Raw genomic sequence first — 26,430 nt, 5'->3', positions numbered from 1 at the left:
TTCTTGCAGCATACGAATACACTTTCGTACATAGGCCTGGCAATCAAATCACAAATGCCGATGGCCTTAGTCATTTGCTTTTACAAGAAAATGATGAGCACGTCCCAGTTCCACAGGAACTTGTTAAATTTCTTAGATTCCTCACCGGTATGTGCTCGACAAATCAGAGACTGGATAAGTCGGGACCCAGTCCTATCTCAAGTACAAGAACATGTGCTACATGGTTGGTCTCAGGAGCTCGTATCCAATGAAATGAAACCGTACTTCAACAGAAGACATGAAATAACCAGCCAGGATGGCATTCCATTGTGGTGTGCATGAGTGATAGTTTATCCAAAGGAAAGGGAGCCACTTTTAATTGAACTGCATGGCGCCCATCCAGGAATTTCCCGAATGAAGACACAGCACGCAGCTATCTATGGTGGCCAGGGATGAATTGCAAAATGGAGAGTTTGGTAAAGCACTGTGTGCAATGTCAGCAACTGCAAAAGTTGCCAGTGATAGCTCCAGTACACTCATGGGAGTGGCCAGGTAGACCCTGGGTGCGGTTCCTCATTGACTATGTTAGACCTTTCCTGGGGACAATGTTTCTGCTCATTGTCGATGCCCATTCAACATGGTTGGACTTATATGAGGTGAAGTCAGCAATGTTGGGCACTACAATTGAGAAACTATGGCCAGAGTTTTTACCTTGATGGGTGGGCAGGCCCCACCCGCTCGGCGGCGGGTGGGCAGCTGAACTCTGCTGCCGAAGCGGGGCCTGCCGCCATTTTGAGTGGGCGGGCCCATTAAGGCCCACCCAGCGGCCTGCCCAACAGGAAGCGCTATCTGTCAATGCGCATGAAAGAACACATATCTCCCTGAGACTAAATGCTGTCTCAGGGAGATTACTGACAGTATAAAAATCTTTAAACATAGAAAAATATTAAAATATTAACATGTCCCCCTCATGTGACAATGTCACATGAGATGGGACATATTAATAAGAAGCACATAAACTTTATTGAAGTTTTAAAAACAGACATGAAACCTCATCCCGCCAGTGGATGAGGTTTCATGTATTATTAGAAGCCCACTGGGGCTCCTGGCCTGCCCGCCAGCCTTAAGGTTGGACGGGCAGGGCATTTAACAAGTTTAATTATCCTGTCAATGGCCTTAATTGGCCATTGACAGGTCCGCAGGCGGACAGCTGATTTTGCTGTCCGTCCGCCTTCCTCAATACTTAAATGGACCGGGATGACATCAGGGGTTCCTCCCGACATCATCCCGTGTCATTTTCCTGTCAGCGAGCGGGCCCCGCCCCCAAATCGCTGACGGGAAAATTCTGCCCTATGTCAGAGTTTTGCCACTCATGGACTACCAGAAGTTGTCGTTTCTGATAACGGCACAGCATTTACCAGTGCAGAGTTTCAATGGTTTATCAGCCTCTACGGTATCACTCACGTAAAAACTGCACCGTACCACCCTTCCTCAAATGGACTGGCCAAAAGGGTGGTTCAAACGTTCAAGGCAGGCATCAAAAAGTTAACTGCTGATTCCTTGGCAACCAAGCTAGCACGCTTTCTTATTCATGACAGGAATATCCCTCACGCAACAACAGGTTTCACACTTGCTGAGTTATTGTTGAAACGCCACCTCAGGACGAGATTGAGCTTAATAATGCTGGATTTAGAGGGGAAACTGTAAAGGAGTCAGGGAAGCCAGAAAACTAGTCACAACTGGCATAGTTGCAAGAGGAAATTTACCGTGGGAGAGCTGGTATATGTGAAAAACTTCAGGTAAGGACCAAAATGGTTACCGGGTGAAATAAGTGCAGTGACTGGACCTCCATCTTACCACATGGAGGTGGAAGGCCAGATCATCCATAAACATTTAAGGAAGAGAGAGACAAATCACCAAGATTTGGTTCCACCAGCAGCCATGACCGGCTCTGCGTTTCCTGTTGAAGATACTCAACTGAAGCAGTCCATGACCAAATGCAGCAAGACCTGGACAATATCCAGGCTTGGACCGACAAGTGGCAATTAATATTTGTGCCACACAAGTGTAAGGCAATAACCATTTCCAACAAGAGAGAATCCAACCATTGTCTCTTGATGTTCAATGGCATTATCATCACTGAATCCCCCATTATCAACATCCTGAGGGTTACCATTAACCAGAAGCTGAACTGGACTAGCCAAATAAGTACCGTGGCTATACAGGAACAGGTCAGAGGCTAGGAATCCTGTGATGAGTAACTCACTTCCTGACTCCCCAAAGCTGTCCACCACCATCTACAAGGCACAAATCAGGAGTGTGATGGAATACTTCCCACTTGCCTGGATGAGTGCAGCTCCCACAACACTGAAGAACCTGTACACCATCCAGGACAAAGCAGCCCGCTTGATTGGCACCACAACCACAAACATTCAGTCCCTCCACCGCTGACGCACAGTAGCAACAGTGTGTACCATCTACTAGATGCACTGCAGGAATTCACCAAGGCTCCTTAGACAGCATCTTCCAAACCCATGCCCAATACCACCTAGAAGGACAAGGGCAGCAGGTAGCTGGGGCCACCACCACCTGGAGGCTCCCCTCCAAGTAACTCACCATCCTGACCTGGAAATATATCACTGTTCCTTCACTGTTGCTGGGTCAAAATCCTGGAACTTTCTTTCTAATAGCACTGTGGGTGTACCTACACCACATGGACTGCAGCGGTTCAAGAAGGCAGCTCACCACCTGCTCCTTCTCAAGGGCAACTAGGGATGGGCAATAAATGCTGGCCCAGCCAGTGAAGCCCACATCCCGTGAATGAATAATAAAAAAAAAACCTAGAACTGACAAGTCTGATGTTCCTGTAAGAGCTGAGGATGCAGAAATGCAAGTGACCACCGGAGCACCTGATGTTTAAGTAACTCCAGAAAAGGAGGTTCCTGAGAAAGAATCTGAAGTTGTGGAGCTGCAACATTCCACATGTACCAGGAAACCACCTGAGAGACTGAACTTGTAAATTCCTTACCCAGTGTAAATATTATGTTGTCTTGAAAAATATGTACTTGTAATTATAATATGTAAAGCCGAGTTAAAGGGGGAGGAATGTAGTAATTATGGTTTTATTTCGTGTGTAATGTATGTTTAAGAATAATACTTGTTAGGGAAGATCACATGATCTGTAGTGATCAATAGGAGAGTAGCGCAGGGTACCTCAGCAGTCAATGTAGATATAGAGTTGGAGTTGAAAGCACACATGTAGTTGCTCCTGAGTATATTGTAAATATACTTAATGGCCAGAATTTTTCCATTGGCGAGTTGGGGGCGGGGCCCATTCACCGACATGGGATATGTTGGGGAAAACCCCCGACGTCATCCCGCCCCATTTAAATATTCAGGAAGGCAGGCAGGCAGCTAAATCAGCTGTCCGCCTGCCGACCAGTCAATGGCCAATTGAGGCCATTGACAGGGTAGTTAACCCAATTAAAGACCCTGCCCATCCAACCCTTAAGGCTGGCGGGCAGGCCAGGAGCCCCAGTGGGCTTCTGAAAAAATATGAAACCTCATCCACTGGTGGGATGAGGTTTCATGTCTGTTTTTATAAAGTTTAATAAAGTTTCTGTGCTTTTTATTAACATGTTCCATCTCGTGTGACATTGTCACATGAGGAGGACACGTTAATAATTTTTAAATTTTTCTATTTTTGATGTTTTTAAAGCTTTCACCGATCTCCCTGAGCACTTAGTCTCAGGGAGATGTGTGCTCTTTCGTGCGCATGTGTGAAAGGGTGCACTCTGACGGATGGGGAATAGCGCTTCCTGTCAGGTGGCCCGCTGGGTGGGCCTTAATTGGCCTGCCCACTTAAAATGGCGGTGGGGCCCGCTTCGGCGGCACGATCGGCTGCCCGCTCGCCCGTCAAGGGCAAAATTCTGCCCAACATTTCCACCCAAGGAGTGCCTGCAGATCAACTCTATCACCTATAGTACAACTTGGCCACCGTACAACAATTAATAAAACCCTGGCTTGCCATCACTGAGTTATTGCATCTTCATTTATTTGATCTTCTTTTACTCTTTTCAATCTTCTTAGTCCCCTGCCTGTGGACCCTATCTCTTCAATGTGGATTCATCTCAACCATCTAGAGGCTGAAACAGGATTCCACGAGCGCGCTACCATGGGGTTGATCTAAACATCATTGCCCAGCAACGTTTTTTCATGACATCCAATTGTGAAAATTGCAAGGAGAAAGTTCTGTGTTGAAAGAATTAATACTTACTGACCAACTTTCTTCACCTCAAAACCAGCATCAATTTTATCCTTATTAGCAGGAAAAGCAGCTGTAATTAACAGTCTGGGTTTTCCAGCTCGTTTTGATTCTGTTAGCAAGGTTTGACTCAATTCCTGGAAAAAAGAGGACATTTTGAAGTGGAATAATACTGTACCATGATTTTTTTATGGTGTAAAGAAGCTATGATAATGAAGTAACTTACAATTACATGGGTTTTCCTGTACTAAAAATCTTTTGTTAATTGTTGAATATAGAAATGTAGATGGCGGACACATCTGATGAGGACATTGTGTTAGAAATGGTGAAACCCATTAAATAAGGGCTATGAAAAAGGCTTTTTCTGAACTTGTCGGAAACATGTTAAGCCAATGAAACTATTGATCACTTACTGACGTAATGATGTGCTGAAAACACACACATTTCACTAGACAATATATGTCACAATCTATTCAAAACAGCTCGGCTTAGTTAGTATTGTTAATTAGTATTGTTATTGTTACTGTAGCCGGCTGTTTGTCGTATGGGTGAGTGCCTTAAACTTGTGGAATGATTTTTTAATGGCAGGGACAATAGAAACAAGAGTGCAAGAGGTATAAATTACAGACATTTCTAATGTTCCTTTTATTTACCATTTTGACTGGATGTGAGACAAGGTGCTAACTCTGTGGGTAGGAGCTTCTATGTAATTCCAGAAATGATTACAATCACTAGAGATCTGGCTATTGATGCTATGTGAAAACATGACAAAGAAAGACTCTGCAAAGGGACTGTAATGACTGACAAGGGCTCTTTAACTCTTCCATGAACTGCTTCAAATTATTATGGTATTAAAGCTGATTTGAACCACTGGCTGTAATTTATACTACTGTAAAAGACTCTATTGATGGATAAACCAGATTAGTAATACACTCTAGAACCAAAATATCTGGCATGACTCATATTAATCATCCTTCAAGTGTGAAGTGGGATTCTTACATATAAATCCTGAGACAATAAGCACACTTACTATTCACTCAGGTCACACCATTTTACATTGCACACCAGGTCATACTTTGCCTCACTTGAAGGAGTGCATTTGCCAATAGGTGCAGAATTTTTGGTTAGGTGTGAGTAAAATATCGGGTGAGAGTATAAGTCATAGTCATTGCATCACCAATCATGTCATTGTGCAGCTGTGTTTTCAAGTCATGCAAAATGACATGTCTTTGAATAAAGTTCAGAACACTTGGGATTAAAAATGAATTTAAATAGTATTGCATCTATGTTTGCTTTTCTTTTGCTAATGATGTAGCACTGCATATCTGATCCACGTTATAAAATTGAAAACTAGGATCCCATGCTTGCTTAATGGGTTAAAAACCTTGCTGTTACTGTTCTGAATCCAGACTCCCAGCTTGATTGGTGGCCTGTGCTGAGTTAGTTCATCTTAACTTGGAAAGCCGCATAGATGCTAAAATTGACTTCCACTACCCTTGGGAAGGGAACTGAAGTGAAAACAGCTAAAAGGTTCCTATTACTGATCAGTTTGCAATAACACTACCTAAAATATGTATGTGTATATGTATATGTATATATGTTTGTGCATATTATAATATTGGATGAGAATGAAACAATGCTGTGCTGTGATATCCTCTGTGATGGATACTTCTGCTAGCATTAATTGATTAGGCTTTCAAGTAAAGCTTGGCCTTGTAAGGTGATGACAGGCTATGGAACCCAAAGCAAAGATTGAAGCCTCAAGACAATAAAAGGTGAAAAAAGAGTGAAATCTGTTTTACTCACCTTAAGCAAAGCTGTGTATCTATTCTTGTTATCAGATGGATTTCCCTTTGAACCTGGGTGGTCCCAGACTAAGTCTAAACCATCAAAGTCGTACTTCCTAAGAAATGTAATCACAGATTTGATGAATGTTGCACGATTGTTCTTATTAGCAACAGTGATGCTGAACCTGAAAGGATGGAGAGAATTAATTAAATATCTTCAAATTGTTTTATCAGGTTGAAACTTATTTTTAGAACTTTTGTTAACTTTTGTTAATATTTATTATAACATCAACTTTAAATCAAAACTGTGTGCGGAAAATATTGAAAATTCTTTTAAAGAACCATTGCATATTTTATAGGATAACATCTAGTTATAGACAGTTGACACTTTTATTTGATACTGTACCTATACACAATGTTAAGCTGGTGTAAATGAAATGTAAGTGAGATAGAAATTGCACCTAGTTGTGCCTATTTTACAGATGTAGAACAAGTGCAATGAGAACCAATTTTGCATGCTAATATCTTGCACCTTAAGGTTGTCTGATGAGTGTCTGACCTGATATTGGGTTTGGGCATTTTTCAGGCATCGGTGATGACCACCTATAACAGCTATCAGGCCCCTCGTTATACACTAATGAGTGACCAAAAGCCTGCTTTAGGATCCCATTGGTAAATTGGGTTACCCTTAATGGATCAGATGTTGGGCCTACTTCGCTCATGTTTTCTGAGCATGGAGGGTCTAGTAAATAGCAATCACCAAAATGATAAGTTACTTTATTTTTGAGAAAGAAGAACTCCTCCCTGCTCCACAACACTCCCGGGGGCCACTCCATTGGCCCGTGGAGGCACGTCAGGTGCCGGCAGCTTACTCAAATAATGTCAATGAGACCCAAAGCTGAACTTCAGGCTGGTCTTGGGGCTCCTAATTAGGGCGTCAGTTCATTGTTTGGCATCCACTTGAAGCTTGAAAATGGGTGTAAGGGAATTTCCACCCCACGATATAGACAAAATAACAGAGATCTATTGATTGTTAATCACTCTAACAAAGAATGCAATGCAGTTGCACCTGCCAAAGAATGAGATTGCACTCAGAACCATGTTTAGCTGTATCCTTGGAGCTGATGCCCCCAAACTAGGTAAGCTGAAAAGAAGTCTCTCCCTAGTATCTTTAGTTACTTTGAGGACTGGACTTCTGTATCAAAAGCTCAGGTTTCTAGAAATGTACAGATGGCTCCTAGGGGCTGTAGTGACATTAAGCAAAGACAATCACAAATAAATCCAGTAGGAAATTCAGGAGAAACTACTTTACCCAGAGTGGTAAAAATGAGGCAACTAGCATAGATGTATTTAATGGGAAGCTAGATAAGTACTTGATGAGAAAGAAATAGCAAGACAGGCTGATAAGGTTAGATAAAAAGGGGTTGGAGGAAGCTTGTGTGGAGGTAAACACAGGCATTGACTAGTTGGGCTGAATGGCTTATTTCTGTGCTGTAAGTTCTAATAAACATATGGAAATGGTTGGTGGTTGATAAATTTCCAATAGGTTAGATCCCTCTGCAGAAAGTATAGCATTTGCAATTTAAATATTTTTGTAAAACAAAGTGTTCTTGGAACGTGAACAGTTCTGATAGGCCACCTGTTTTGCTAAGCCTAAGGTATTGTTGGTTTTCCTTGAACTTCAGTAGCTCTTGCATTAAGGTGCTCCTATGATCTCAAAATTCCAGGACTTTAACCCAGTGACAATGAATAGACAGTGATAAATGTATAAAAACAAAAAAAACTGCGGATGCTGGAAATCCAAAACAAAAACAGAATTACCTGGAAAAACTCAGCAGGTCTGGCAGCATCGGCGGAGAAGAAAAGAGTTGACGTTTCGAGTCCTCATGACCCTTCGACAGAACTTGCGTTCGAGTCCAAGAAAGAGTTGAAATATAAGCTGGTTTAAGGTGTGTGTGTCGGGGGCGGAGAGATAGAGAGACAAAGAGGTGGAGGGGGGGGGGTTGGGGGGTGTGGTTGTAGGGACAAACAAGCAGTGATAGAAGCAGATCATCAAAAGATGTCAACGACAATAGTACAATAGAACACATAGGTGTTAAAATTAAAGTTGGTGATATTATCTAAACGAATGTGCTAATTAAGAATGGATGGTAGGGCACTCAAGGTATAGCTCTAGTGGGTTTTTTTTTTATATATATAATGGAAATAGGTGGGAAAAGGAAAATCTTTATAATTGGGAAAAAAAAGGGAAGGGGGAAACAGAAAGGGGGTGGGGATGGGGGAGGGAGCTTACGACCTAAAGTTGTTGAATTCAATATTCAGTCCAGAAGGCTGTAAAGTCCCTAGTCGGAAGATGAGGTGTTGTTCCTCCAGTTTGCGTTGGGCTTCACTGGAACAATGCAGCAAGCCAAGGACAGACATGTGGGCAAGAGAGCAGGGTGGAGTGTTGAAATGGCAAGCGACAGGGAGGTTTGGGTCATTCTTGCGGACAGACCGCAGGTGTTCTGCAAAGCGGTCGCTCAGTTTACGTTTGGTCTCTCCAATGTAGAGGAGACCACATTGGGAGCAACGGATGCAGTAGACTAAGTTGGGGGAAATGCAAGTGAAATGCTGCTTTACTTGAAAGGAGTGTTTGGGTCCTTGGACGGTGAGGAGAGAGGAAGTGAAGGGGCAGGTATTGCATTTTTTGCGTGGGCATGGGGTGGTGCCATAGGAGGGGGTTGAGGAGTAGGGGGTGATGGAGGAGTGGACCAGGGTGTCCCGGAGGGAGCGATCCCTACGGAATGCCGATAAGGAGGGTGAAGGGAAGATGTGTTTGGTGGTGGCATCATGCTGGAGTTGGCGGAAATGGCGGAGGATGATCCTTTGAATGCGGAGGCTGGTGGGGTGATAAGTGAGGACAAGGGGGACCCTATCATGTACATCGATGATTACTTCGGTGCCGCTTCATGCTCTCGTCAGGACTTGGAAAAATGTATTAATTTTGCTTCCAATCTCCACCCCTCCATCATTTTCACGTGGTCCATCTCTGACACTTCCCTTCCCTTCCTTGACCTCTCTGTCTCAATCTCTGGTGATAGACTGTCCACCAATATCCATTACAAACCCACCGACTCCCACAGCTATCTCGACTACAGCTCCTCACACCCTGCTTCCTGTAAGGACTCCATCCCATTCTCTCAGTTCCTTCGCCTCCGTCGCATCTGTTCCGATGATGCTACATTCAAAAACAGTTCCTCTGACATGTCCTCCTTTTTCCTTAACCGAGGTTTTCCACCCACGGTCGTTGACAGGGCCCTCAACCGTGTCCGGCCCATCTCCCGCACATCCGCCCTCATGCCTTCTCCTCCCTCCCAGAAACATGATAGGGTCCCCCTTGTCCTCACTTATCACCCCACCAGCCTCCGCATTCAAAGGATCATCCTCCGCCAATTCCGCCAACTCCAGCATGATGCCACCACCAAACACATCTTCCCTTCACCCCCCCTTATCGGCATTCCGTAGGGATCGCTCCCTCCGGGACACCCTGGTCCACTCCTCCATCACTCCCTACTCCTCAACCCCCTCCTATGGCAACACCCCATGCCCACGCAAAAAATGCAATACCTGCCCCTTCACTTCCTCTCTCCTCACCGTCCAAGGACCCAAACACTCCTTTCAAGTAAAGCAGCATTTCACTTGCATTTCCCCCAACTTAGTCTACTGCATCCGTTGCTCCCAATGTGGTCTCCTCTACATTGGAGAGACCAAACGTAAACTGGGCGACCGCTTTGCAGAACACCTGCGGTCTGTCTGCAAGAATGACCCAAACCTCCCTGTCGCTTGCCACTTCAACACTCCACCCTGCTCTCTTGCCCACATGTCTGTCCTTGGCTTGCTGCATTGTTCCAGTGAAGCCCAACGCAAACTGGAGGAACAACACCTCATCTTCCGACTAGGGACTTTACAGCCTTCTGGACTGAATATTGAATTCAACAACTTTAGGTCGTAAGCTCCCTCCCCCATCCCCACCCCCTTTCTGTTTCCCCCTTCCCTTTTTTTTTCCAATTATAAAGATTTTCCTTTTCCCACCTATTTCCATTATATATATAAAAAAAAACCCACTAGAGCTATACCTTGAGTGCCCTACCATCCATTTTTAATTAGCACATTCGTTTAGATAATATCACCAACTTTAATTTTAACACCTATGTGTTCTATTGTACTATTGTCGTTGACATCTTTTGATGATCTGCTTCTATCACTGCTTGCTTGTCCCTACAACCACACCCCCAATCCCCCCCTCCACCTCTTTGTCTCTCTATCTCTCCGCCCCCCACACACACACCTTAAACCAGCTTATATTTCAACTCTTTCTTGGACTCGAACGCAAGTTCTGTCGAAGGGTCATGAGGACTCGAAACGTCAACTCTTTTCTTCTCCGCCGATGCTGCCAGACCTGCTGAGTTTTTAGTGATAAATATATGATCAGGATGGTGTGGCACTTGGAGAGGAACTTGGATGTGATGGAGTTCCTATGACATAGCTGCTTTTGCCTTTTTTAGTGGTAGATACCATGCGAGTACTAGGCAAGTTTGATGAGTTGCTGTACTGCTGAATACTATGGAATTGTCAGTGAATTACCAGACAGCTGACCTTATGATAGAGGGAAAGTTATTGAAAGAACAGGTGAAGATGATTGATCTGTGACACTTATCTAAGAAGCTCCTGTAGTTATGTTGTGGAGCTGCAATGGTTGGACTCTGGTCGTCATGATCAACTTCCGTAGAATCAGATATGATTCTTGCTGATGGAGAGGTTTCCTTTTGATCCTCATTAAATTCCCTTATGTTAAGTTTCTTAGAGGCAACATCTGACTGAGTATGACACCAATGTCAAAGGCTGATATTCTCACCTTTTACCAAGCATTTGTTGTTAAATCTATGTCGGTATCAAAGTTGGTATTAGGTCAGGAGCTGAATGGTTCTGGCAGAACCTAAACTGAGCATCAGTGAGCAAGCCATTGGTGAACGGGTATCACAATGACTTTTCCATCACTTTGCTGATGATTAGTTAAAAGCTACTACAGTGGAAATTGGCCAGATTAGATTTATCCTATCTTTCCTATACACGAAAATCCTTCCACATTGTCCATATGGATGCCAGTGTCATGGTTGTACTAGAACTGCTTGGATTGGGGTGCAGGTCTTCAGCTAGGGTGTAGTAAGGTTCCATAGCTATTGCTATGTCCAATTCACTCTGCTGCTTCTTAATGTCACATGGAAATAGGTAAACATTCACACATATGATATTGGGGACATTAGGATGAGGTTGAATAGGAATATCCACTCGACACTTTTAGCTGAAGATGCATGCAAGCACTTGAGTCTCATTTCTTGGGGGGGGATTTTTCCCTTGTCGGCGGGTTCGGTGGGGGTGGTCAGGAAGTCAACCGCCGCCTGTGATTGGGGCCGGGCCACAATTTCACGCTGGCGGGCCAATTAAGGCTTGCCCAGCATGAAACGTGCACGGCAGCGCTCAGCACTGCCTGTGTGGTGGTGGGGGGGGAGGCGGGGAGCAGGGCGAGAGCGCAAGTCCAAGTCCAAGCATGCGCATGGGTGCGCGCTGGAAAAGCTCCCTGAGAGACAGAGCTGCCTCAGGGAGCTGAAGAGATTTAAACATTAAAAATAAAGATTTTTAAAATGTTATAGAACACGCCCCTTATGTGAATCTGTCGCATGAGCAGGGACATGTTATTAATGAAATGTTATAATTCATATTTTACTTATATTTGCAGTTGGAAAACCCCATTCTGCCTGTGGATGGAGTTTCCTAAAAAATGCAAAGACCCTTGGCCTTTTCGCCTGCCCGCCAACCGTATGGTTGGACGGGCAGTGAAAAATTTCTTTCAATTATAACTTTAGTTGCCTTAAAGGGCCTTTTAATTGTCGGCGGGCGCGCTGCTGACCAAAATATCGTGTGAGTGCGTAATGACGTCGGGACGCTCCTCCGATGTCATCGTGCGTCATTTTACGCTTGGTCGGGTCAGGCACGTGCCCGCCTGACGAGCATTATATTCTGGCCCTTGTTTTCTTTTGCTGGGCCCCACCAGGGTTGAGGATGGCAACGTTTATGGAGTCTTCTCCCATTAGTTTCTCGATTGTCCACTACCATTCAAACCTCGATGTGATCAGGGTTGAGAGGATCTATAAGTTCTGGGACAGCTTAGTTCAGTGTATAGCCTGCTGCTCATAGCAGTTTAGTGTTATAGCTTCACTAGGTTGGTACCTCTCACTCTAAGATATGCCTGGTTCTTCGCTTCACGTACTGTTCTACACTCCGCATTGCACCAGCTTTCAGCTTGACGACGATCGAAGAGTGAGGAATGTATTGGGTCAAGAGGTCACTAATTGTGGCAGTAGATAATTATACAAATACAGCTATTACTTGCATCTTAACCAGGTATTTATTTGGCAGTGGTAACTTTGTTGGAAACCCTGAGGAAATTCCTGGCACTTATATTTAAGTCCACGGACTATTGTACTGTTGGTTAATAGGCCAGTGGTGGCAACCAAACAGGTACCAGCTAGGGGTTCAATAAAACCTATACTATACTTTCAAGCCTGTAAGATACTTGAATTGTGTATACATATACAGTCAAGTTTAGAATTTAGTTTAATCTTGTATGATCAAGGATTTTGCTTTCTATTTACTTTACAAATGGCTTGTGGATTTATACCAGAGCTAGAATTAATTAAATGAAAGTTGTTCATTCCCAGAATAATTTAGGGTTTAATGTGTCAGAGTAAAATTTAGCTGACCGTGCTGTTTAGCTTCTGCTGAAAGTGCAGGTTGTGTGATTCATGCCTGTTGACTTCTTTTTATGGCCTCATAGTAAAACATGATGGATAGGGACAGTCTTGAGTTAAGGAAACGTGACAATGAATTGGGGATGATTAATTACAATGCTTAGATGATAAACAGTTTGTTGAGAACTATTTCATTTCTGGGGAAGGGTCCTGTTCACAATAATAGTCGTCAAGTCCTAATCAACCAGCAAGGCCAGCACACGTGACTAAAGGCCTGTAATGACTTCAGTTATCCATAACAATTTGTTGAGAGAATCAGGATTGAAAAGATTGATGAAGGTTATGTCCCTGTCCAGAGGAAAACGGTTATATAATTTATATCTCTGTATGCCTATTGCTTAGAGGCACTGGGCCAGTCAAAGGCTTCGTCAAACACAATAAAAGGATTGAAAACCAGAAATCTGGCTGTCAAATTCAAATCTTCTTACATTTACATTTCATGCATATTCTCCGATGGATGTCATAAACTTAATTCCAAGTTACCGGAGGTCATAATGACAAATACATTTATTGCTCATTTTTTGCCAAGGATTGTCACATTTCAGCATTTACTTTTAGCTCTGAAGAAGAATCATATAGATGAGAAACGTTGGCCTGAATTTTCCTGTTGGCGATTTGGGGGAGGAGCCTGCTCGCTGACGGGAAAATGACACGGGATGGCGTCGGGAGGAACCCACGACATCATCCCGGTCCCTTTAAATTTTCAGGAAGGCGGGCGGACAGCGAAATCAGCTGTCTGCCCGCCGACTGTCAATGGCCAATTAAGGCCATTGACAGGCTAATTAAGATAATTAAAGACCTGCCCGTCCAACCTTAAGGCTGGTGGGCAGGCCAGGAGCCCCAGTGGGCTTCTGATAATACATGAAACCTCATCCACTGGCGGGATGGAGTTTCATGTCCGTTTTTAAAAAGTCTAATCAAGTTTACGTCATTTTTATTAACATGTACCATCTCGTGTGACATTGTCACATGAGGGGGACGTTAATAATTATAATATTTTTCTATTTATTGACTTTTCTTACCTGTCACTAATCTCCCTGAGACAGGACTTTGCCTCAGGGAGCAGTGTGCACTTTGACAGATGGGGAATCCCTCCCCCCGCCCCGCACAGGAAGCATATAGCTGTCGGGCAGGTCGCTGGGCAGGGCCATAATTGGCCCGCCCACTCAAAACGGCAGCAGGACCCGTTTCGGTGACGGGGGTTGGCTTTCTGCCTGCCGCCAAGCCGGTGGGGCCCGCCCACCATCCAAGGGCAAAATTCTGCCCTTTATCTCTGTTTCTCTCTCTACAGATGCTCCCCGACCTGCTGAGTTTTTCCAGCATTTTCTGTTTTAATTTTTACTACTTTTTCACAGAAAGGATTTTGAAAGAGAAGTCACCTTTAATTGATTTTTCAAAGCAAGGGGCAGTCTCAAGTTTTTATTAAAGGGTAAATGATCATTAATACCCATGATTTAAACAATAAACAATTCTATTGTAAGGTCTTTGAATCTTTTCTGATCATGAAAGTTGAGAGATAAAACAGAAAAGTGAAAAAAAGGCAGATAGTCAGGATTCTGATACTGGAAGCTGTGAGGCAGAGAGGGAGTAGAAAGTGGGTGAAAATTAAAAGCCAAGTACATTTATTATTTTGTGGTGTCATGCAAAGACAGATATTGATTAAAAATAAGAATTTCTTCAGAACTGTTGCTCTGTTTGTTTAGGCAGTGTGAAATAAAGCAGCTAATGATTCATAACAAGTCTCAACTCAAGTGTTTACTCCATCTGCCTTTGCAGAAATTAACGAAGGAAAGGCAGGAATACATGGTGCAAGTCACAATGGACATCTCCGAGTGAGTAAGAAACCCAGATGGCATACAGGAGGAACTGGCATCACTGAACTTAAAATGCATTCCAGGCCTCAATTTGTAATAGGTACTTTTCCTTTATGTGATAGTAACCAAAGTGAAGATTAGCATTTTTTATTTCATCTATATTTGAAGTTTCAGTTCCATGACTTTATTTCCCTTCTGCTACAAATCTTGGAACTTTTCTCCCCCATCGGGCGGTGGGTGGGGGGGGGGGGGGGGGGGGGGGTGGGCGGGGAGTTGATGGGCGGGTGCGTGTGGGTACACTTCCGATCGGTGCCCCCGATTGGAGATGTGGTGCCATTTTACATGGGCAGGGCCAATTAACGCCTGCCCAGTGTGATGTCCACACGTAAGCACTATGCACTCCCTGTGTGGGTGGGGGGAATCCCTAAACCCGAGAATGCGCTCTTCGTGCATGCGCACGGAAGAGCTCTCTCATCTCCCTGAGGCTAAGTGCTGCCTCAGGGAGCTCGCCTCTACTTTCAAAAATATTATAAAGATGGAAAAAAATTTTCCCCTTACATGTCCCCTCATGTGACAATGTCACATGAGTTGGGACATGTTCATAACATCCAAAAAACTTAATTAAAATTTTTAAAACCCCACAAGAAACCTCATCCTGCCTGTGGATGAGCTTTCATGTTTTTTCTACTTCCCGCCGGGGCTCCTGGCTTGTCCGCCAACCTTATGTTTGGACGGGCAGGTCCACTAATGACTTTAATTGATCTGTCAATGGCCTCAATTGGCCACTGACAGGTCGGCGGACATGCAGCTGATTTTGCTGCGCCCCCGCCTTCCTGAAAATTTAAATGGGGCGGGATGACATCGGGAGTTCCGCCCAACGTCACCACGCGTCATTTTATGCGTCGGCAAGCGGGCCCCGCCCCCGCTTGCCGACGCTAAAATCCAGCCCTAAGAGTTCCTAATGAGCTAGGCTTTCTCATAGCAACAATTTGTGAGATATTTATTTTTGAAGACTGAACGTCAAACCAACCATAACTGACTCAAACTCAACCAATCTTCATGCAAAACACTTTTCTAGGATACCTTTGCTACAGGAGCTTACATTTCTTTGATTTAAAGCTTCAGTCTATTAGTGCCTGGTAAACGTAGCATATCCTGAAAAATAGTTAAGTGTTTGAACAAAGAGACTGGTCTATGACACAGTATATTGCAGTTAGTTATTAAGTTATTGCAGTGAGTGAGCAGTGTATGTAGGTGCGCAAAGAATAAGAACATTTAATATGGATGCGAATTTTCAAAAGTCATTATGACCTCTAGTAATGTATTTAATTTTCTTGAAATTATATTGCCAAGTATATAAAATCCATTGGAGAATATAATGAGATGTAAACTGTCTATTAATTAATACTTTACAAAATTGCTGAATATTTAATGTGATGAAGAATAATAGGAAATGCATTTTGACTCTGCATAACAATTGGGCATTTATAAATTAACCAAAGCCTGTTCAATTATACTGTTCAAAATCGGTATTCTGCTGCAGGTCTCACCAATGTGATTCAGGCCCTATGGCTGGGAATTTCCACTGGGCTCCTCCTCCTACCATTTAAAGTGCGGTAGAATCTCCCTTAATGTGCATAAACGGGGGCCCTGTCACACATTGGCTGAAGTTTCAGCAGGTCAATTAGTGCTAGCTCCAAGCAAATTCTCAGCCATTAACTTACAAACTCATCTCCCTCCTTCCCTTTGCTTTCCAGCACTGCAGTCCAATTGGCATAATCTATGTGACATGGGATTGGTTAGCCCAGTTGGCTAAATGGTTAAAGTGTGGAGCAGAATAATGCCAAAGGCATGGGTTCCTGTACCTGCTGTGGTAGCTCATGGGGGCCTGCCTTCTTATCTTTCCCCATGTTTGATGTGGAGTGGTGCTTAAGCTATGTAACCAATTGTCTCTCTCTAATGGAGAGAGGTCCCTATGCTCCTTTGTGGACCATGGTTGATAGCAGGGACCAAAACATTCTCAGCACAAAAAAACGCAAGTTGATAATCTGTTTGATCTGTTAATTGCTGACCCTCCTGATCATAAACAGATGATGTCTTGGACCATGGAAAAAAACATACACATTTACATCTAGTTCATTCCCTGTTTATATCTGTGCTAGACATTACCTTTGTGGATTAAATCCTCCTACAGCCAAGAGTGTCTTCAAGTTAGGATTCCTGATAGGAAAAGCAAAACATGATCAATGTCTCATTTTAATGACTAAGTTGAATATCACAATCTTGGAAGCAGAGTTAACCTTTAGTGAGTGAAAGATGTTTCATAAGTAGCTGATATAATCCTCTGGGAGGAAGTCATTCCACTTTGTTCTCCATTTATTAAGCCGTTACTTTACTCCAGTGCGAGAAAGTATAACCATTCTGAATCAATGATTCCTAATAAATTATTTGTGTTTTATAACATTTCACTGCCCTGTGATGCACCAACTCAGTCCATGCACTCATGTATTTTACTGCAATAAACATGTGTCTTCTAATTTTTTGTTTTCCTTTGTCTTTTACCTCATAAAAAGAAATGTTCTTTGCTTTTATCATGTTCAAATGGGTGAATGATATACGAACATACGAGTTAGGCCATTTGGCCTGCACCTGCTCCTAAGTCATATGTTCATTTATCATTCACCCATTTGAACTTGCTAAAAGCACAGAACATTACTTTTTATGAGATAAAAGACAAAGGAAAACAAAAAATGGATTGATGCTTTGACCTGTTGTGAGAACAGAGACCAAGAGGTCAAGCTCAAATCTACATCAATGTAACTAGCAGTCATGTTAAATGAATCATTTTATCCTCCTTGTATTGTTGAGGTTGACCACCTTTAAAAAAGACCAGTCTCTCTAGCCTACTTTTGCATCCTGAAGTAAACATGAAAAGCAAATATCTTCACCTCCAAACCCTTTTTATTACATTTCCTGTCATGACAGTTGTCAGGCTATTTTTCAGCACCCTGCGCCATTGGAAAATACAAAAACATAAAATAATGAGATAAAAGCAAAATACTGCGGATGCTGGAAATCTGTTTATCAGAATGTTAGTTCTGTTGGCAAAATCTGTTCCCTTAGTAAAGCTTATAAGATATTTCTTATACACTGAAACTGCAACTGGGATGTATTTCCAACCTCATAATGAATGTAGTCAGTCATTTGAACAAAACCATTAGGATTTTCCACAAAGGGCTTCCACTGGTCTGCCAGCCAACTCCAATGGGAGATCAGCAGAATGCCATGGAAAATGGTGGAGATTATGTTGCTCTAGTTCTCCATAAGTTCTGGGAGATTCCAGTTGGCACTGTAAGACACAGAACTTCTGCCTGAAGTTTATAAGGGAAATGCCAACAAGCGGGGTGGGACTCTCTGTGTTCTGGCTTCTGCTTAACTGATGCACTGGAGATATAACGTTTCCCCAAAGGCTAATACACCAAATAAACTGAGTCAGATGCCTGAAGCCACATCCAACAGTGGGATCTAGGTCCAAAACTCCTATACAAAGGGAACTTAAAAAAAACTTCTTCCTTGGCTCCCTTACAATAGGAGGGTGGAGAAGACATGACTCTCCCCTGCCAGTTGTAGTTGGTATATATTGCTAGAGTCTCCTGCCATCTTTTGATATCTATGAGCAATGCCTAATCTTTTGATATCTTCAGCAATTTTTTTACATAAAAAATCTTACATGCACCTCTTTGTTATATACACTCCCTGTTGTTGTATTTTACACATAGCTTTGTGTCAGACATAATATAAATTTCTATGTCCACATTTATAATGGAACTACCTTTGCAAGTTGGTATTACAGACTCCTTCCAGTGGTGGCACTGTAACCTCAATACTGTCAATAATATAACTTGGGAGTTCGAGAATCTCCTATACTACGACTAACTTTATTTTCTGCTTCGCATTCTGCTGTAAGTTTTGCTACTTAACTAAAAGTAATAATATAAAATCAAAGTATCATATAAAAATGACAAAATTACACCTGTGTGTCATTGGCTAATTATTCCCCATCCTCCAATCTCTCTTCACACAAACACTTTGGTCAGGGCTAATTTTGACTCTGGGCGATAGTTTAAAACGGTAATGTAGATTCACGTGCTCGTTATACATCATTCCTGATTTCCATTTCCAACAAAGTCAATTGGCTGAATTGATATTGTGCATTTTACACCGTCAGCCAAAGTCAAAATTACCCCATCCCCACACTTTGTCTGCAACACCATGTGAGATTGACTGGTGCATTATAAAAGTCTTTGTTTTGTTCTCACGAATGACATTGGTCTTAAAATTATGTAATGTATATACATGTGCCATATATGTGCATATAAAATCTCTTTGCCAATTTTAGGGGGTTGGTAGCTTAATGGTTACGTTACTGGACAATTAATCCAGAAACCAGGACTAATGAGTTCAAATCTCACCAGGCTGCTGAAGAATTTAAACTTAGATAATTAAGTAAACACAGAAATAAAAGCTAGAATCAGTAAAATGAAATGACCAAAACAAAAACAGAATTACCTGGAAAAACTCAGCAAGTCTGGCAGCATCGGCGGAGAAGAAAAGAGTTGACGTTTCGAGTCCTCATGACCCTTCGACAGAACTTGAGTTCGAGTCCAAGAAAGAGTTGAAATATAAGCTGTTTTAAGGTGTGGGGGTGGTGGGGGTGGGGGGGGGGAGAGAGAGAGAGAGAGAGAGAGAGAGAAGTGGAGGGGGGGTGTGGTTGTAGGGACAAACAAGCAGTGATAGAAGCAGATCATCAAAAGATGTCAACAACAATGGGTCATGAGGACTCGAAATGTCAACTCTTCTTCTCCGCCGATGCTGCCAGACCTGCTGAGTTTTTCCAGGTAATTCTGTTTTTGTTTTGGATTTCCAGCATCCGCAGTTTTTTTGTTTTTATAAATGAAATGACCAGATTGCCATAAAATCATTTATGTCTTTGGGAAAGGAAATCTCTGGTCGGGCCTATATATGAATCCAGACCCACTGGAATGTGGTTGACTCTTAACTCTCCTCTTAAATGGCCTGGCAAACCACTCATTTGTATCAAGCCACTATGAGCAAGTCAGTGTGGGTATTCCTACACTACACCACAATTTCTGCAGCAGTTCAAGAATGTGACTCACCATCATCTTCTCAGGGGCAATTTAGGGATGGGAAATAAATGCTGGCCTTGCCAGCAATACCTACATTCTGTGAATAAATGAAAAAAAAGTTACTCTAATGGGGGCATTGTTGACGCAGTCAACAAAGAAACTTAATATTCATAAAGTGTGATCCCTAGGTCACAATATTATGAAGTTAGTGTAGTAATTGAACGTCCTAGTTTGGAAATTAATCGTTGTGCAAAGTTTCAACATGCCTGCAAATGATGGTTCTGTTCCAGTTTTGGAATTTTGGGGCCTACATGGGTCCTGCATTGAGGTGTTGTCAAGTAACTCATTTGCATTTCAAGATCCTTTTTATGAGAATATGTAACTAAATGAATGTGCAACCCCTTCCAGTGCATCAGGTTCCTATTGTCCTGGCATCAGAAAAGTCACACAATGTTTCCACTTGTTTTAAGACAATAAACTCTCTTCCATTTAGAACCTTAAGTCTTTCAGCTAGTTCCTGGTACTTGATGAATGTTTAAACAACAATCTTCTAATCATTTATTTTGATAAGGTTGAGATCTTGTTTTATGTGCTGCTTGCATTTTGCATGGCTGCGTTAGTTATGTATCTCCTCATGTAATTTCCCCAAAATTTCCATATGATCAAATATACAGTGACAATATTATGTGCTTTTGTAGTGCCTTTGATGTGGTGACATCTCTCCAGACACTTCACAGAGACCAGCAGATGCTGAGCATCAGTATTATTGAATGTCTTGTCTTCAAAACTGGTCACTGTTCCAGGATCATCCTGGAATCCAAAGGTAACTCCCAACTTCTTTTCTCTACTGTAAACCATCTTCTTAAACCCTTCTCCCGAGTCTCCTTTGCCCCCACCTCCAGTTACAAATATGAGGAGTGCATGGACTTAATCATTAAGTTTGAGACCATATGATCAGTCTCTGCCATTTCCCTGCCTTCTTCTTACCCACAGGGCCAAACTTCCTCAAAAGATCCCCCTGCTCCCCCCACCGCCCTAGTCCTGAACTCGCATCTTTTTCTAGTTTCTCTCCTATCTCCCCTCATGCCATCTCCAAGCTCACGTCGTCCATTAGACCAACCTTCTTCTCCTTTCATCCTAATCTCATTAAGTTGCTGACGACCCAGCTTCCCTTCTCGGCTCCCATGTTAGCTGATATTGTTAACAGTTCAAAAACAAAATGCTGAGGATGCTGAAAATCTGAAATAAAAACAGAAAATGCTCACTGGCTGCAACTATGGAGAGAGAAACCAATGAAATGTTAACTATGTTTCTATCTCCCCCATTTTCTATTTATATTATTAATGGTTTTCTTTCCCCATCTACCATCTCCTCTTTCAAATTGCTGTCATCACTCTCTCCTCAGAAAACCAACATTCCCCGCATGTACAGCTCTACCTCACCACCGCCTCTTTTGATTCTTCCGCTGCCTCTACATTGTCACACTGCTGTCCGACATCCAGTTCTAGATCAGCAGAAGCTTCCTCTAAATATTGGGAAGATTGAAGCCATCACCTTCAGTCCCCACCAGAAACGTTGAGCAGAATTTTAGGCCTCGTGGACGGGCACACACGAGATGATGTCAGGCGAGTGTTGCATGCGAGCGATCTTCAGGTTGGTGGGTGAGCGTGGAAGCTGGAAGCATGCCCGCTGACAATTAAACGGGCAATTGAGCCCATTAAGGAGGAATTGAAAGTGGTTTTTCGTGGCCCATCCGCTTTTACGGTTGGCGGACGGGCCAATCGGCCAGGCGGGCTTTATATTTTTGCTCAAACCTCGATCCAGGGCGGGATGAAATCTCCGTGGGGCAATAAAATAAAAAGAGATATCTGGGGATTGTTTTTGCAATGAGGTTTGCTTTCAGATGCTTGACTGTGTTGCATGGACTTATTTACAGCATTTTTTTGTTGCTTCGTTTATTCGGTGGAGCTATCTGCCTTCAGGGAGCTCGGTGGAGGCACTCACCAGCACATGCAGTGATGTTAGCGCCCGCCCTCTTCCCGCCCCCACAGGCAGTGCTGAGCCTTTCTCCAGGCGCGTTTCACGCTGGCTGGCCATTAGTTGTCCCAGCCAGCGTGAAATGATGGTCAGGGGCCTGTTTCCTGTCCGTTCCCGACCCTGCCGATCGCGCGTGCCTGACGAGCGAAAAATTCAGGCCTTTGTCCACTAGCCCATCAACTTTATCACTCTGGCAGCTATCTGTTCGCTACTTTGTAACTTTTGACCCCAAAGCGAGCGTCCAGCCAAGTCTTCCTGCTATCAGTGAGGTTGCCTATTTCCGTCTCTGTAACGTCACCCGAGTTCAACTCTGTCTCATCTCATCTGCTGCTGAAGCCCTCATGCACGCTTTCTTTCCTCTAGGTTTGACTATTGCAGCACACTCCTGGATGGTTTCACATTTTCTACCCTTTGTAAACTTCAAATCATCCAAAACTCTACTGTCCCCATCCTAACTTGCATGAAGTCCCATTCACTTATCACCCCTGTGCTCTCTGAACTACATTGCCTCTCAGTTAAGTAACACCTTGATTTTGAAATTCTCATCATTGTTTTCAAATCCCTCCCTGGTCTCACCCCTCAGTATCTCAGCAATCTCCTCCAGCCCTGCAGCCCATGATAAAAACAGAAAGTTCTGGAAAAACTCAGCACGTAAGGCAGCATCTGTGGAGAGAGAAACAGAGTCAATGTGCTGAGTCCAATATGACTCTTCTTCGGAATTGAAGAGAGATAGAAACGTGGCGGGTTTTATGCTGCTGAAAAATTGGGGAGCATCAGGTGGGACAAAAGGGAAGGTCAGGGATGGGTTTGAGGGCAGGGGAGATTAAATATCAAAGATGTCTTGTTTAATAAGGCAAAGGGAATGGTAATGGTTGTGGTAAGGAAACAAAGCATAGGTCCAGATAAGTGTTAAAAGGAAAATAAAAGTCAGCTCAGTCTGAAAGCAAGAGCAAGATATAGACTGACACTTGGCAAAAAAAATCAAAATGGAGGACATAGTTAACGGTCTGAAGTTGATGAATTCAGTGTTGAATCCAGAAGGCTGCAAAGTGCCTAATCGGAAGATGAGGTGTTGTTCCTCCAGCTTGAGCTGGGCTTCACTGGAACACTGTAGCAGGCCGAGGACAGAAATATGAGCATGAGAGCAAGATGGTGAATTGAAATGGCAAGCCACCCAAAGGTCGGGGTCACGCTTGCAGACTGAGTGGAGATGTTCCACAAAGCAGTCACCCAGTCTGCGTTTGGTCCCCTCACTGCAGAGGAGGTTACATTTTGAGCAGTGAACATAGTAGACAAAATCAAGAGAAATGCAAGTTAATTGCTGCTTCATTTGGAAGGAGTATTTGGGGCCTTGGATGGCGAGGAGGGCGTGGGTAAAGGGGCAGGTGTTACTGCGATTGCAGTACAGAAGGTCGTGTGGGAATGTAATGAAGTGTCGGGGGATAGAGAAGTGGATCAGGGTGTCGCAGAGGGAATGGTCCCTTCAGAATGCTGACAGGGGAGAGAAAGGGTGTTTGATGGTGGCATCATGCTGGAGGTGATGGAAATGTCAGAGGGTGGTCTTTTGAATATGGAGGCTGGTGGGGTGGAAAGTGAGGACAAGGGGAACCCTATTGTGTTTCCGGGAGGGAAGAGCAGAAGTGCGGAAATGGGTTGGACACAGTTGGGCGCCCTACCAATCACAGCGGGGGTAATCCTTGATTGAGGAAAAAAAGAACACATGTCAGAAGCATAGCAAGGAAGATAGAATCATCAGAACAGATGCGATGGAAACAGAGAAAGTGGGAAAATGGAATGGAGTCCTTACACAGAAGCAGGGTTTGAGGAAGTGCAGTTGAGACAGCTGTGGGAGTCGGTGGCCTTGTAATGAGTATTAGTAAACATTCTATCCCCAGAAACAGAGAAGTAAAGGAAGGGAAGTGTTAGATATGGACCAGGTGAAGGTGAGAGAAGGGTGGAAACTGGAAGCAAAATTGATAAAGGTCGTTGACAGGGCCCTCAACCGTGTCCGGCCCATCTCCCGTGCATCCGCCCTCATGCCTTCTCCTCCCTCCCAGAAACATGATAGAGTCCCCCTTGTCCTCACTTATCACCCCACCAGCCTCCGCATTCAAAGGATCATCCTCCGCCATTTCCGCCAACTCCAGCATGATGCCACCACCAAACACATCTTCCCTTCACCCCCACTATCGGCATTCCGTAGGGATCGCTCCCTCCGGGACATCCTGGCGAATCCTCCATCACCCCCTACTCCTCAACCCCCTCCTATGGCACCATCCCATGCCCACACAAAAGATGCAACACCTGCCCCTTCACTTCCTCTCTCCTCACCGTCCAAGGGCCCAAACACTCCTTTCAAGTGAAGCAGCATTTCACTTGCATTTCCCCCAACTTAGTCTACTGCATTCGTTGCTCCCAATGTGGTCTCCTCTACATTGGAGAGACCAAGCGTAAACTGGGCGACCGCTTTGCAGAACACCTGCGGTCTGTCCGCAAGAATGACCCAAACCTCCCTGTCGCTTGCCATTTTAACACTCCACCCTGCTCTCTTGCCCACATGTCTGTCCTTGGCTTGCTGCATTGTTCCAGTGAAGCCCAACACAAACTGGAGGAACAACACCTCATCTTCCAACTAGGGACTTTACAGCCTTCTGGACTGAATATTGAATTCAACAACTTTAGGTCTTGAGCTCCCTCCTCCATCCCCACCCCCTTTCTGTTTCCCCCTTCCTTTTGATTTTTTCCAATAAATTATATAGATTTTTCTTTTCCCACCCATTTCCATTATTTTAAAATATTTTTAAATCTTTTATGCTCTCCCCACCCCCACTAGAGCTATACCTTGAGTGCCCTACCATCCATTCTTAATTAGCACATTCGTTTAGATAATATCACCAACTTTAACACCTATGTGTTCTTTTGTTCTGTTGTTTGTGACATCTTTTGATGATCTGCTTCTATCACTGCTTGTTTGTCCCTACAACCACACCAACCCCCTCCACTTCTCTCCCTCTCTCTCTCCCCCCCCACACAGCTTAAACCAGCTTATATTTCAACTCTTTCTTGGACTCGAACTCAAGTTCTGTCGAAGGGTCATGAGGACTTGAAACGTCAACTCTTTTCTTCTCCGCCGATGCTGCCAGACCTGCTGAGTTTTTCCAGGTAATTCTGTTTTTGTTATTGATTAATTTTTCCTGTTCTGGACAAGAGCAGGAAGCAGCATCCATATAGTCATCGATATACTGGAAAACCTGAATAGGACTGGAACCAGGAGTGTTCCACATACTCCATGAAAAGACAGGCATAACTAGGGCCCATGCAGGTATGCATTGCCACGCCTTTTATTTGGGGGAAGTGAGGCAAGTTAAAAGAGAAATTGTTCAATGAGTGAACAAGCTCAGCCAGGTGGAGGAGGGTGGTGGTGGATGGGGACTTTTCAGGAAGAAATAGAGAGTCATCAGACCATTCTGGTGGGGATCGGATGTCCATAGTGAAGAAGAGGTGGTTAGGGTCAACAAACTGGAAATTGTTGAAATAATGTAGGGCAAGAGGAGAATCATGAATGTAGGTGGGAAGAGACTGGATTAGAGGAGAGAAAACAGAGTCAAGATAGGAAGAAATAAGTTCAGTGGGGCAGAAACAGGCTGAAACCCTCCGAGATATCTGTGCTCCTCTAATTTTGCCTCTCGAGCATTCCTGATTTCAATTGCCCCACCACTGGTAACCATGCCTTCAGCTGCAAAGCCTTAAGCTCTGGAATTTCTTCTCTAAACCTCTCTCTCTCTCTCTCTCCTTAAAATCTATCTCTATGGTCATCTGCACTAATATCTCCTTATGTGGTTTGGTGTCAAATCTTCTTCGAGTAATGCTACTGTGAAATGCCTTGGTATGTTTTACTATGTTAAAAGTGCTACATCAATATAAGTTAGTGTAGTAGTGTGGGATTTCCAATTTTTCTAGTTACAATTGCAGTGAGGCACCGAGTACATCCAAACAATTTTCCTGCTGAGTTAAAATAAGGCAGACTTGCTCTTGATCTTTCTAAAATCTGCCCAAATCCAAACTAGATGTTCTAGATTTTGCATGGATTTTTTCCCTTTCTGATCTTACATCTGACCATTTTGAGGTAGAAAGCCCAATGGTGTTCGTCGATATTTACCTGATCTGCTTCACTACTCAAAACTGGATCTAGGAACAACTTCACCCTTGTAGCCTTTGGACTTTTTGTCATTAGTTTGTGAGATGTCAACATAAATTACATTTAATGATAACGGTGAATTTCATTAAGAAATGTTTAAAGTCAAACATAACATGAGGTGCCTGTGGTGATTCCTGTTCTGTGCAGCATTACCTGATCTTAGCTGGGACAGCATTTGGAACAGTTCAATTGATCTCATCTTCCTTGGAGTAGGAAGGGGGCCAGGGGGCTGGGGTGGGCGGGGGTGGTGGGAGGGGCAGTGGGGGGAAACAAGTGGACCAGATTCCATCTCCTAATTTCTCCTAATAGCTCTCGCTGGAAAATGTATGAACGTGGACATGCTGTGGGAAAAGGAT

At 43.6% G+C, this 26,430-nt stretch overlaps 1 protein-coding gene across 1 annotated transcript in view; it reads right to left on the bottom strand.

Moving 5' to 3' along the window:
• LOC121282385 (acidic mammalian chitinase-like) overlaps positions 1-26,430 on the bottom strand; it is a 65,057-nt gene that overhangs the window by 29,028 nt on the left and 9,599 nt on the right. The window contains exons 4-6 of the mRNA XM_041196104.1: positions 16,862-16,912; positions 6,050-6,215; positions 4,256-4,380 (exon numbers count right to left, since the gene is read on the bottom strand). Of these exons, the coding sequence (XP_041052038.1) occupies positions 4,256-4,380; positions 6,050-6,215; positions 16,862-16,912 (342 nt within the window). The remainder of the gene's footprint in view (positions 1-4,255; positions 4,381-6,049; positions 6,216-16,861; positions 16,913-26,430) is intronic.

This window comes from Carcharodon carcharias, chromosome 9, assembly GCF_017639515.1.
Source record: "Carcharodon carcharias isolate sCarCar2 chromosome 9, sCarCar2.pri, whole genome shotgun sequence".
Taxonomy (NCBI): domain Eukaryota; kingdom Metazoa; phylum Chordata; class Chondrichthyes; order Lamniformes; family Lamnidae; genus Carcharodon; species Carcharodon carcharias.
Note: the sequence above shows the minus strand (reverse complement) of the source record. Positions and strands in the feature narration are given on the sequence as shown.